The 14,584-nt window shown below is 39.9% G+C and overlaps 1 protein-coding gene across 1 annotated transcript in view; it reads left to right on the plus strand.

The window, feature by feature from the left end:
• Positions 1-14,584, plus strand: part of Mcu (mitochondrial calcium uniporter) — a 202,522-nt gene that overhangs the window by 178,762 nt on the left and 9,176 nt on the right. Inside the window, exons 3-5 of the mRNA XM_013025590.1 lie at positions 3,611-3,781; positions 4,927-5,031; positions 12,603-12,763. Coding sequence (XP_012881044.1) covers positions 3,611-3,781; positions 4,927-5,031; positions 12,603-12,763 — 437 coding nt within the window. The remainder of the gene's footprint in view (positions 1-3,610; positions 3,782-4,926; positions 5,032-12,602; positions 12,764-14,584) is intronic.

Genomic DNA, 14,584 nt, shown 5'->3' on the forward strand with positions numbered 1-14,584 from the left:
AAGTGGTAGAGCGCTAGCCTTGAGCTGAAGAGCTGAGGGACAGCGCCCAGACCCAGAGTTCAGGCCCCACGACTGGACCCAAAAAAAAAAAAGATATCCACTGAGCCTGCCTGGCACCCGTGGCTCACATGTGTAATCCTAGCTACTCAAGAGGCTGAGATCTGAGGATCACGGTTTGAAGCCAGTCCAGGCAGGAAACTCAGTGAGATTATCTCCAATAAAATACTCAAAAAAGCTAGAAGTGGCACTGTGGCTCAAGTGGCAGAGCACTTGCCTTGAGCAAAAGAAGCTCAGGGATAGCATCCAGGCCCAGAATTCAAGGCCCAGGTCCAGCAAATAAATAAATATATGTACATATACTGTATATATATATATATATATATCCACTCAACTTAGCACCCTAATATCATATGTAATGTGAAAGAAATAACTTTTATTCAAATGATGTGATTCAAATTACATTCCTGGTTGGACTTTTTTTTTTTTTTTGCTATTAAAAAGAAAAGAAAAAAAATGCTGGTGGCTCACACCTGTCATCCTAGCTACTCAGGAAGCTAAGATCTGAGAATCACAGTTCAAAGCCAGCCCAGGCAGGAAAGTCTGTGAGTCTCTTATCTCTAATTAAGCACCAGAAAACCAGTGGCTCAAGTGGTAGAGCGCTCACCTTGAGCTGAAAAGCTCAGGGACAGCGCTCAAGCCCAGAGTTCAAGCCCCATGACTGACAAAAAAAAAAAAAAGAGTTGTGGCTAGATGCTGGTGGCTCAAGCCTGTAATTCTAGCTATTTAGGAGGGTGAGATCTGATAATCATAGGTTTAAAGCCAGCTTGGACGAAGAAAGTCAGTGATACTCTTAGCTCCAGTTAACCAGAGTTGTGGCTCAAAGTGGTACAGCACTAGTCTTGAGCACAAAAGCCCAGGGACAGCACCAGGCCCTGCATTCAAGGCCCATAACTGACCAAAAAAAAAGTGTTGTTTGCATTATTTCTCTGGCCTTTCAACTCTAAAATTATATGATTATGTCTCAAATTTGTGATACAGAATATTATGAAAGGGTATGTGTGTATAGAAACAGATCATAAGCCAAATCATCTAAAGTCCCACTCCAGACAGCTTGCCAGATAACATCCTCCATGGGCTTCCTTTTTTACCACATCCTGTGCATAAGTCCTTAGGATGTAGCCTGTTGTTTTCACAATACAATATATTGTACTGGACACTTTCCCTATTATTTTGGACACCAAATAAACTATGTCTTTTTTTTTTTTGCTAATCCTGGGACTTGAACTCAGGGCCTGGCCACTGTCCCTGAGCTTATTTTGCTCAAGGCTAGTACTCTACCACTTAAGTCACAGTGCCACTTCCAGCTTTTTCTGTTTATATGATTCTGAGGAATCAAACCCAGGACTTCATGCATGCTAGGCAAACACTCTACCACTCAGCCACATTCCCAGTTCAAATAATGTATTTTTATACACATTTATACTACTTGAGCCACAGTTCCATTTCCACCTTTTGCTGGTTACTTGATCCTAAATCTCCTGAATACTCAGCTTTCTTTGTGTGTGTATGTGTGTGTGTGTGTGTGTGTGTGTTTCACTTTGAACTCTTAGGCTCAAGTGATCTTCCTGCTTCAGCCTTCTGAGTATCAGGAATAATTAATAAATACCACCATGCCTGTCCTTTTTTTTTTCAGGGGGGGGGCGGTGTGCCACCAGTCCTGGGGCTTGAACTCTGGGCCTGGGCACTGTCCCTGAGCTCCTTCCACTCAAGGCTAGTGCTCTACCACTTGAGCCACATCTGTTTTTTTTCAGTAGGTTATTGGAGATAAGCATCTCACCAGGTTGACTGATTTGGAACCATGGTCCTCAGATCTCAGCCTCTTATGGCATGAACCACCAGTGCCCAGCATTGCCTGGCTTTTTTTTTTTTTTTGTTAGTCGTGGGGTTTGAACTCTGGGGCTAGGCCCTGACCCTCAGCTCTACAGCTCAAGGTGAGCACTCTACCACTTGAGCCACATGCCACTTCCCTTTTTCTGAGTGGTTTATTGGAGATAAGAGTCTCCTGGCCTTTCTTGCCCTGGCTGGCTTTGAACTGTGATCTTCAGATCTCAGCCTCCTGAGTAGCTAGGATTATAGGCGTGAGCCACTGGTGCCCTTCCTTTGCCTGGCTTTTAAAACTGTTTTGCCACTCCTGGTTCCTCAAAGGCATTTTTTTTTGGGGGGGGGGTCCGATCGTGGGGCCTGAACTCTGGGTCTGGGTGCTGTCCCTAAGCTCTTCAGTTCAAGGCTGGGGCTCTACCACTTGAGCCACAGCGCCACTTCCGGCTTTTTTCTTTTTGCTTATGTGGTGCTGAGGAATCGAACCCAGGGCCTCATGCATGCAAGGCAAGCGCTCTACCACTGAGCCACCTTCCCAGCCCCTCTCACTTATTTCTCAGTGTGTTTATTTCATTCACAACAGCACTGTGAATTTAGGATTAGACTCACTTTCTACGTTTTTTTTTAAAGGCTTAGAGAAAATGCATAAATGCACAAAGGTCAGGAGCCAGAATTCAATCCCAAACTTGACTCTAAAATTTGTTTTCGTCTTTCCTCCTGCTCAGTTGCTTATATGAAAATATCTGGTTTAAAATGTCGTTTAAAAATTATTATGAGGGCTGGGAAGGTGGCTCAGTGGTAGTGCTTGCCTTGCATGCATGAGACCCTGGGTTTGATTCCTCCATACCACATAAGCAGAAAAAGCCGGAAGAGGCCCTGTGTCTCAAGTGGTAGAGCGCTAGCCTGGAGCTGAAAAACTCAGGGACAGCACCCAGCCCAGGGTTCAGGCAACAACAACAAAAAGAAAAGATTTTAGGGGGAGGATGGGAAGGGGAAACAAAGGAGGAAGCTATACTGCTCGATAAGAAATGTGCTCATTTTCTTGCCCATGTAATTGTAACCCCTCTGTACAATATTTTCACAATTAAAAAAAAGATTTTAAAAAAATTACTATGAAAGAGGTTCTTATAACATTGATTTTGCTGACTAAGAAAGGCTCTATGAATCAAACCTACTAAGTAAGGAAATAAGGAATTCGGTGCTGGATTGTATAGAAGATCCCTTCAACTAAGTAGCTTACAAAATTCCCTGCATAGCTTTTTGTAGTAAAAATCCAAAAATTGAGCTTTGGCTTTTATCTAGCTAAGTTCCAGAAGATGTTCAAAGAGACATAAAAGGAATTTGTTTGGGTTGTATCTGACATGAGTAATAAGTAGTCACAGTAAGATTATTTATCAGGCAGCCTGAATATAATACTTCATGATTAATATGGGTTGATTGCTCTTGAGTACAAGTCTTAGCTATGAATATATTTTAGGAAGCTGTCTCTCCCGGGGTACTCTCTAAAGCTTGATCCCAAAAGCCACATCCTACATCTGTGGCATCAGTCCCAACAGTCTTTGACTGCATAAAACAACCTTACCAAATGAAAGAGGATTTGTATTACCAATTCCAGGAAATATTTAACCCACACTAATAATAACAATAGGTCCCCATATAAGAATAGTAATACAAATGTATCTTTAACATAATAAATCCAATGATCATATACCTGTGGGTCTTTTTCATGCAGATGTGACAGTGGTTTATCAAAATGGGTTACCAGTGATATCTGTGCGGCTACCATCTCGGCGTGAACGTTGCCAATTCACTCTCAAACCTATCTCTGACTCTGTTGGTGTATTTTTACGACAACTGCAGGAAGAGGATCGAGGAATTGACAGAGTGGCAATCTATTCTCCAGGTACATTAGTCACCCTCATTTTTAATTCTCACTTCTCATTTCCCCCCCAAACCATTTCTAGACATATGAAATGCTCATTGCAAAAAGCTATCATCCTGTTAAGTTATGGCACTTTTTTGACCTAGCAAGCACAAGAGAGTAGTACAAGAGGAGTGTGATTCTCCATCCCCACCCTCCTATGAGTCTCAGGATATATCTGCTCAGTTTTAGTAAATGTCTGTGCTCAGAGAGTCCCATTCCCCAGCAACTCACAGATCATGCCAGGGCAAGGCCAAGTAGACAATCACATTTTATGTTACTGAGACCTTCTGTCATTACCTTAGTGCAGAATAAACTTTTCCAATAGTTGAGCCTTTGTCTCCAGAGATATAAAATACTAGAGTTTCTCTTCTTATGTTTATCTTATGTTTATGATCTTATGATCTTATGTTTATCACATAAATGTGTATCAAAATAGAATATTTCATTGAAAAACATAAAACACAGCACTAAAACATTCCTATTTGATTGAACATCTGTTTATTTTTAAGTGCCTTAATTTTTTTCCCTTTTACTTGGAAATTTTTCAAACTTACATAGATATGAAAGACGGCTGCAGCAAGCACTCATTTATCCTTTACCTGGATTTACCATTATTAACAGTTAACCACATTTCTGTATGTTAGTTTTTATTTCTAAGCTTTAAGTACCCTGACCTCTCCAAGTAGTACCATTAGTAAACCAACTTGGTATCCTTTGCTCATCCTAGTATCCGTCCTTACTGAATTAATAATCGGTGACTATGCTAGAAAGCTTTGTGCATTAGAAGGCACTGGGGTTCCATCATAAATGATTGTAAGAAGTCCATATGGCTCTACAAGTCGCAGCTGATGCCTGTAGATGTATGGGTAGTTACTTCACTTGCTCGTGCAGTTTTAGGAAAAGCTTCTGGTTATATCTTCAGGTTTGGCCTAAACACAAAGGTATCAGATGTAAACTTTATTTAGCACAGAACAGAGGATGAGGAAAACATCAGAACATAAAAAAGAAGAGTTTTTTTTTAAAAAAAAGGAAGAGGTAATTTTTTAAATGTGTGTTGACAGTTCACTTTTCCTGCCCATTTATGAGTATAGACTTGTGACCAGTTTCATTTAAAATGTTCACAGATGGCGTTCGTGTTGCTGCCTCCACGGGGATAGATCTCCTCCTCCTCGATGACTTTAAGCTGGTCATTAACGACATAACATATCATGTACGGCCCCCAAAAAGAGGTAAAAAAAAAAGTAATCTTGATAAAGTCACACAGTTTTTGGAGAGCACCAAAAGCTTTATATATAATTAGGCTCTGTTAGACTAGTTAGACTACCTGGATATCTACCTGGATACAGTAGTGCTTGCTTATCCAGCAGTGTCTCTGTTGAAACTATGAACGTCCTGCCTAACTGACGTTTCTTCCCTCCATACAGTCTTTTCATCAACATTAAAATAACACAGGAAAATCTTTTTAAAATAAATTATAGGCTTTTCTGTTCTCTTAAACACTGATAATTTACCTTGGGGGGTGGGGGGGTCAAAAGGATGATGACAGAAATTCAACATCCTGAAAGTCAGTTATTGTACAGGTATTATTTGGCTTGCAGTGGTGTTCATAGATCATTATAAACAGAAAATACTGTGACCAGGATATCCATTAAATACACCTAACCTACTGAATAGCACAGCTTAGTCTAGTCTACTTGAAATGTGCCCAGGCTGTAAGTACATTATATGATTAGACAAAATTACCTAAACAAAGCATCCTTTATAATGAAATATTGACTGTTTCATATACACACATAGAGGCATACATTAGCATGAGGAATGCAGAAACACAAAATACAGTCAGAACTTCTAACAGTACTGTGTGCTGCAGAATATTGGTTGTTTATCCGTAAGATTGCAGGGCTGGCTGGGAGCTGCGGCTCACTGCTGATGCCAGTGGTACAGGAGGATTGTGCTATGAATTCCTAGCCTAGGAGCAGATCACACTCAAGATTAGAATTCCTTTTGCTTTCTTACCACTGTAAAATCACAATCTGAAGCTGGGGACCATCTATATAGTAATCCTTAGAAACTTTTGATGCTCTTAGGTAAAAAAAAATGAGTTCTCGCCTCAGGTTCAAATTTTAAGAGATGCCAAAAAATTCAGTAACTAAGATGAATGAATACTTTAATGTACTATTGCTTAAAAACAAGATTAAGGCAAAAATACATGATGAGAAAAATATTTAAAAATTTCAATAGACAGTACTGCTGATTTTTCTTTTCATCCCAGGTCCAGTTTGGCTCTGTCAAGTATTGATGCTCAGTAGCCCTCTAAAAGAGCTTGAATTGTGTCTCAATAAATTGTTTTTCTCTTTGCCTTTGTTATTTATTGTCATTTACTGCTACTGTGAATTACCCTCCACCACTACTAATCTCTCCATCTGCCTCCTAGGAGATCTCTTCAATCCTGCTTTTAGGAATTCATCTAGCGGGGAGGGCACTAGGGCTCATACCTATAATACTATCAACTCAGGCAGCTGAGATTTGAGGATTGTGGTTTGAAGCCAGCCCCAGGCAGAAAAGTCTATGAGATTCTTATCTCCAGTCAACCACCAAAAGCCAGAAGTGAAAGTGTGTTTGAAGTGGCAGAGCATTTGCCTTAAGCAAAAAAGCCAAGCAAGAGTGCAAGGCTCTGAGTTCAAGCCCCAGTTACTGGCACACACATACACATACATACATACACACACACACACTACTCACACACACACACATAAAATCAGTTGTTTGAAATGCTTAAATAAGGATACAGGTTGACCCATTGTAACAATGAGATGTCCAAGAACAGTATGTTGAAAATGAACTTTACAATTTCTGTGGGGGGGGGGGTAAGAGGGGGAGGAGGAAGTAGAGGTGGGGAGATAGGACGGGAAGGGAGGGTAGGAGAAAAACAAAGGAGAAGGTAACATTGCTTGATAGGAAATGTACTCCTTACCCTACTCATGTAACTGTAACCCCTGTACAGTATTTTTATAATAAAAATATATATGGAAAAACAAAAAAAAATCAGTTGTTTGAAGAACCCCCATACTGATTATCCTAATGCTGGACTAAGTTACCTTTTCCTTCATGAAGTTGAGGGGTTCCTTTACCCCTGCATCCTTAACAAGTTATTTTTTTTTCTTGGTGATAGACATTCTATCTTCTTCAACATTTAACATGTAGTAAGGAAAATCTTTTGGCAAGGAAAATCTTCTTTATATAAAGTGCATATTGTTTGCATTGGATTTTCTTCCTGACACTGCTTGAGAAAGATATCGCTAGCATCAAGGCACTACCAGTCTTTTCTGCCAAGTACAGTAAAAGAGCCATTTGGGTTTCTGCATTTACAAGAGATGCACTCTTTGCCCATGAGTAAGCAGGTTCCTCCTGCACTGTAGCTCTTTGCCGCAAAACTAAATGGAGGAAAGGAATAGAAGGCAGCACACAATCTCTGGGTATCAGATAATGAGGAATGACACTAGGGCTGTATATGAACCTGGGGCAGCTGGGACAAATCTACTTTGTCTAATAAAAGGTAAAATAAGTAGTTCATGAAGAATAACTTTCCCAGGATAGCTTTAATTTTTGGGGGGAGGGGGCAGGGTCCGGTCATGGGGCCTGAACTCTGGGCCTGGGCGCTGCCCCTCAGCTCTTCAGCTCAAGGCTAGTGCTCTACCACTTGAGCCACAGCGCCATTTCTGGCTTTGTTTTTCTTTTTGCTTATGTGGTGCTGAGGAATCGAACCCAGGGCCTCATGCATGCAAGGCCACTGAGCCACCTTCTCAGCCCAGCTTTAATTTTTTTGACACACAATGTTCTCTTCTTTCCTTAACCACACTTTCATTTCTCTTATGTGTTCTTTTCCCTGTGTGAGGGAACTTTGGAACTAATGAAACTAAAAGTACTCTATTAATGTGTGTCAATTATAGTTTTACACACACACACACGCACACACACATGCACACACACCAGGCACTGAGGATAGAAGGGTCATTCATGTTGGGTTTATTTTAGCCACATTCCATGTTTATGTGGGATTGGCATCCTGTAAGGTACTGTGGCTGGGGTACTGTACTGAGCCTGTGGCTCATTAAGCGTTGGCAGCCCTGTACCTAATTCTTAAGTTGACCCATGAAGACATGTATCCCAAATTGGAAGAAATGGATGTGTTGTAACAGTAAGACTAATTGTAACCTCCATTGCATTCTTTTAGTAGCCATAGGTATACATAGCTGGGTTCCTCTCTAACTGCTCTGAGATGAGAGGAGTGACTATTTTCTCAAGTAGGTGATTTCATAATTTAACCTAAATGTGTAATGGAGGGAGGAGTTGAGAAAGAAGCACAAAAAGCCTTTCATCCCAGTTCATGTTGCAGTAACTATATAGATATCTAATGTTATATATAACATTAACTATGTAGATAATACTCTATTATCACCAAAGGATACCTTTTTTCCAATGCCAGTCCTGAGGCCTGAACTCAGGGTCTGGATGCTGTCCCAGGGCTTTTTTTGGTCAAGGTTAGTACTCACGTGCCAACTGCCAACCTGTGGCATAAGTGTAAGCCACAGCTCTACTTCCAGCTTTTTGGTGGTTAATTGAAGATAAGAAAGAATCTCAGCCATGAGTCTGTAGCTCTCATCTGTAATCCTAGTTACTCAGGAGGCTGAGATCTGAGGATCATGGTTCAAAGCCAGCCCAGGCAGGGAAGTTCATGAGACTCTTACCTCCAATTAAGTACTAAAAAGGTGTAAATGGCACTAAGACTCAAAGTAGTAGAGCATTAGCCTCTAGTACAAAAGTTCAGGGACTGCACTTAGGCCCTGTGTTTAAGCACCAGGACTAGCGCACACACACACACACACACACACACAAAGTTTCATGGACTTTCCTACACACACACACACACACACACACACACAAAGTTTCATGGACTTTCCTACCCTGGCTGACTTCAAACTATGATGCTCAGGTCTCAGCCTTCTAAATAAGCTAGGATTACAGGAGTGAGCCACCAGCTGGAGGATATTCTTTTGTATGTACTAAAGAGAACTATTTGATGGTACCTGTTTCCTATTTTTGCAGAGATAATTGGAGATGTTGCCTCTCTTAATGAAATGATTTGAAAACAGATTAAATGGGCAAACCAGACAACAACAATAATAATTGCACTATTAGGGATGCAAATAGTCCATATCCTTCTTGAATCATGTTTGTGGTTGTGAAATTTTCACCACCCAGTATGTTTGTATGTCTTACGATACTGAGACGTGAACTGAAGGCTTTGTGCTTACCAGGCATGTACTCTATCACTTGAACCATGCCCAATTCTTTTGCTTTTAGTTTGTTTTTCAGATAAGGTCTCATTACTAACTTTGCCCAGATGCCTCAAACCCCAATCCTCCCAGTCTCTTCCCAAGTAGCTGAGATTACAAGAGAAACTACTGTACCTGGCTTTCCCCTGCCTATATGCACCTTAATAATCCTGTAATTGATGGCATCTATAAAAACATTAGTAAACATCTAATTCCTTTTTAGTGAGGCATAAGTAATCATCAGATTTATTTTCCTTCTTCCTTTAACTTCATCTCCACATATGTAGTCAGGTTTCTTTAGGACCATTGGTTCAAGATTATTGTTCTTCAGTCTGATGATACCTTGTAACTATATTCTCTTGTGAAGAAAAATTGACAAAGCATAAAAACTACCAGGGCTCTCTTGATACATAATCAGAGAGAAACTGTTATCCAGCAATGTCTGAAATTACAATCTGTGAGATCTCTTGTGATTTGTCTCTTTCTATTTTTGTTTCTGTTAGAAGGTATTGTAATTGCACAGTATTTTGTTATTACTCAGAATAGATAATACATTCATAAGGTTCAATTCCAAAAGTCTAAAGAAATTTTGCATAAAAATCATCTTCTTATCCCTGTTCCCCAGATACCCTTTTCTCTTCTGTATCAGCAAACTGTCCTTAGTTTCTTACATCTCCACCAGGATAGTCTGTGTATTCATAAGCAAATGTGAATACATCAATTTTCTATTTATGCAAATAGTTCATGTCATAAATACTGTTTGTATTATTTAGGGTTTGTTTTGGGAAAACCAACCTCATAACTATTATGGAATAAAAGATTACTTGTAGGAAGAAGACCAGAGGAAGAAGTAGATGAAGCAGAAAGGAATGCTGGGAGGATCAAAGAGAAGTAATTTTGAAGCAGAAACACAGAGCACAAATCAGAGTTCACCAGGGAATCTGGAAGACTTGCACACCCATTACTTATGCTAGGACTGTATATTTCACTTGCAGATAAATTCTTCAGTCTTGTCAGATAGAACTTTCTGGTTCAAAACCCTGGGTTCAACCCAAGCACCAAAGAAAAACTTTCTAGGATGCTAAAGATGTTCTATTTATGCATTGTCTGGTATAGTAGCTATTTACCACATATGGATGTTGAGCACTGAAATAGAGCTAGTGTCACTGAAGAAGTGAATTTATAATTTTGTCTTTATTTTACATTTCAATGGTGCATGAGAGGTTGCAAAAATGTTAAGTCAAAGAACAAAAAATTAGGAAAGGAATTCTAAGTGATCTTGTCTACAGCATGGTGACTCTATTTAATAACAATGTATTGTAGTCTTAGTAATTGCTAAGACAATAGACTTGTGTTCTCATCACAGAAACATGAGTGTCTGAGGCAATCCATTTAGCTCCATTTAGCTAGTCCATACATTGTGCACTTCACATGTTTATGATAAATATATACAATTTTTGTCAATTTAATATAATTAGTAAAAAAATAAATAGCAAATATCCATAGTGGACAGGAGATCTTCAGGAGGTTCATAGGCCTAGGTTCTCTGTTTGCCAACAGAAGTAATAGAGAAAGAGCCGGACCCAGGGCGCAGGAGGGCAGGCGTGGCTGGTATCTGCAGGCACCTCTGTATAGGCCTCCCTACCAGCCTGCAGAGAATAAGCCTCTGGGTCACATCTGCTTTCAAAATCTCATCTGAGTTCTTCTTTTGGCTATCCCTAACTCAGAACAGTAAAGGAAAGGATAATCTGTGAAGCCTGATGCCAGTTATACAGATTGAAAAGGCATAGAAATTACTAAATGTCTAGTAATTTTTCTTACCTGATAGTCAATCTTGAGGATCTTGACACAGAAAGTATACAATAAAAGGTAATTGTGTGTGCACGTGCCAGTGACATTACTAGGGCTTGAACTCAGGACTTGGCTACTGTTCCTGAGCTTTTTGGCTCAAGGCTGGCATTCTGCCATTTGAGCCATAGCTCCTCTGGGTTTTTAAAAGTCTCACAGACTTTCCTGCCTGGCTGCCTGCAAACCGTGATCCTCAGATCTCTGTCTTTTGAGTAGGTAGGAGTGCGGGCCAGAGCCACCAGTGATTGGCAGAGTGCTGGTTCTTCATCTTGTAAATGAAGAGTTGGTAACTCTATGCAGGTGTGAACTGCAGCTCTGTTACCAAGAATGCCCTGCTGATATAACAGACTTCTATCACTGAGTTCTTTTACCCATTCCTATTAACTCAGCACCTGTGCTGGAGTGTCTGTGTTTTGTGGTAGGTGCTAGGTCTCATTTAAAACAGCTGTCTCCAATCCAGTTTGCCAGCCTTATGCAAATTTTTCCATTGATTGAATTTCTATGATAAATACACTAAAGGACATCCTTGAAGTATACTGAAATATGTTTATGCTCACTGGGGTTTATTTTTATTCAAAAGAGGGCTGACCTATGCCATATGAAACAAATGTCACATCTAAAACTAGTAAGATTATAAAACAAAAGCTCTATATCTGGTGCTTTTTTTCTTAATTCAACAGCCAACAGTAAGTTTTTTTTATTAGATTCTTAAAACATAATTTTTAGACTTCTGGAAACATATGCCACTTACAGTAAGAGCTATTGAATCAAAGAACTTAATCTTTTAACGTTTTCCTGTAGAACATGATACTGGGGTCCCCATGGCTGGACTCTGCCTTTCCTCAGCAGGAATTTAAAGTTGTTGTGCTGGGAAAGGGATGCATGGAGATTAAGATTATCACAGGGATGTTATTTTTATTTATGCCTTTGTATTTGCAAATTTAAAATTCTGCATTTTTTCCTTCTGGAGTTTCTAAAGGTAAAAACCTAAAATGGCAGGACCACAGATAGATTATAGACCAACATTTTAATAAGCACCATAATCAGGTTGATTTTAAACCTCTCTACTATATTTTTTTACATTTTACATCTTATTTTTATTGACACCAGAGCTTGAACATACATTTTTATTATCTTTATGTAGTTATACAAAGGGATTACTAGTCACATGTCAGTTTATGAGTACAATGCATCTTGATCATTATCACCCCTTTCTACAGCCACCCTAAATGCATCCATGTTTCTCCTAATTTAACATTTGCTTTCACTTTTTATTCTGATTTAATGGTTTTTATCTTTCAGTTCTGAGGATTAGAGCTAGGGCTTCATAGTGCTAGACAAGCATTGAACTGATGAGCTGCGTGCATCCCAACCCTGGAGATTATTTAAATCATTTTTCTTAATGTTTCCCTTAAACAGCCCCATTTGTAGCAACTATCCTTCCAATAATACATCAGTAACAATTGTTTCCAAGCTCTGGTTTCCATAATGTGAATTTCCTTTCTAGATTTACAGTTTTATTCTGAAGGTGGGAGTGATCCAGTAGGTGGGCCTGCCTGGTCTTCTGTAGTCGCATCCTCCAGGAAGTTTCTAAAAAGTGTTACCCTTTCTTTCAGACCTCTTAAGCCATGAAAATGCAGCAACGCTGAACGATGTGAAGACACTGGTCCAGCAACTCTATACCACGCTGTGCATCGAGCAGCACCAGTTAAACAAGGAAAGGGAGCTTATTGAGAGACTAGAGGTCCTCAAAGAGCAGCTTGCTCCCCTGGAGAAGGTGAAAATCCTCAAACTTTTCTCCTCACCTGTGTTTTTTTCCAGAACACATGTTCTTTTTTTATTGTTGGTGGTCATGGGACTTGAACTCTGGGCCTGGGCACCATCCCTGAGCTCTTTTTTGCTCAAGGCTAGCATTCTACTACTGTGAGCCATAGCGCCACTTCCAGTTTTCTAGTGGTTAATTGGAGATAAAACTCTCACAAATTTTCCTGCCTGGGCTGGCTTCAGATCGTGATCCTCAGCTCTCAGCTTCCTGAGTAGCTAGGATTACAGGTGTGAGCCACAGCACCCAGCCACATGTGTTCTTATAATTTTTATATAATTGAATCATGTCAGTCAAATTAGCCCACTAGTTTATAAGACTGATAATTAAATGTTCAATTAAAAGGGACTTAAAGGGAATTGTTTGGCCTAGCACTGCTGGCTCACACTTGTAATCCTAGCGACTTGGAAGGCTGAAAATGGGAGGATCATAGTTCAAGACCAGCACAAGTAAGTTTATAAGACCCCCTTCTCAACCCATAAGCTGGCCGTGGATGGTGGTACACACGCCTTTTATCCTAACTTAATAGGAGACTGAGATTAGGAAGGTCACAGTTCCAGGCCAGCCCTAGGCAGAAAGGCTACAAGACTCTTAAGACTCCATCTAGACAGAAGAAGCTAGCACGTCATCCTAGCTAACACAGGAAGTTGTGGCTGAAGTTGTGGCTTTAATAAGAATACCTGCCTACTAAACATGAAAGCCTGACTTAAAACCCCTATACCAAAAAAACAATCTGGAGCCTTGATAATAGACTGAAAGCTCCAAGATACAAATCTACCACTCTCAACCAATTTTACCGCCTGAAAGACAAAAATTGGAGCTGGGTGCCAGTGACTCACACCTGTAATCCTAGCTATTCAGGAGGCTGAAACCAAAGCCTTCCAGCCCAGGCTGGAAAGTCCATGAGACTCTTACCTCCAATTAACCAGCAAAAAGCCAGAAGTGAGCAGTAGCTCAAGTTGTAGAGTACCAGCCCTGAACAAGAAAAGCTAAAAGACAGCACCCAGTACTTGAGTTCAGGTGACCAGCACACACACACAAAGACTGGAATTATTGCTGGTGAGAAAAGGTTTTCTTTGTAGTAGATAATGATGTTAGCCAAGTGAAGAGTACATATTACTTGGAATACAATAAAGCTACTAAAAATATATTACTTGGAATACCATAAAGCTGTTAAAAAGCTGTTAAAATGTAATTTACCATAGATTCATGATACATTATGGAAAATGAATTCTGAAACAGTGTATATACTATGATTCAATTTTGAATGCATTCTTCATATAATATGTATTCATGTATATGCAAACATAAAATACATACACACAGAAGGAATATATTCTGAAATGAGCAGTCACTTGTGATTGATTTTCCTTCCTTACACTTTTTAGAATGTAGTATAGTGAGCATATGTTTCCCTTAATTTTTTATGATGATACAAAGTACAGTCATGGTTTACTTAATGATGGGATATATTGTGAGAAATGTGTCTCAGGATTGCATTGTGAGAACACCATAGAATACATTTACACAAAGGTTTGTGTAAATGTAGCACAAACCTAGTGGTTTGTGTAAATGTCATAGTCAGGAGATGCAGCAAACCTTAATTGATGGCAGTAAACTTTTTTTTTTGGGGGGGAGGCAGTTGTGGGGCTTGAACTCTGGGCCTGGGCGCTGTACCTCAGCTCTTCAGCTCAAGGCTAGTGCTCTACCACTTGAGCCACAACACCACTTCCAGCTTTTTTCTTTTTGCTTATGTGGTGCTGAGGAATCGAACCC

This window comes from Dipodomys ordii, unplaced genomic scaffold (assembly GCF_000151885.1).
Source record: "Dipodomys ordii isolate 6190 unplaced genomic scaffold, Dord_2.0 Scaffold86, whole genome shotgun sequence".
In the NCBI taxonomy this organism is placed as follows: domain Eukaryota; kingdom Metazoa; phylum Chordata; class Mammalia; order Rodentia; family Heteromyidae; genus Dipodomys; species Dipodomys ordii.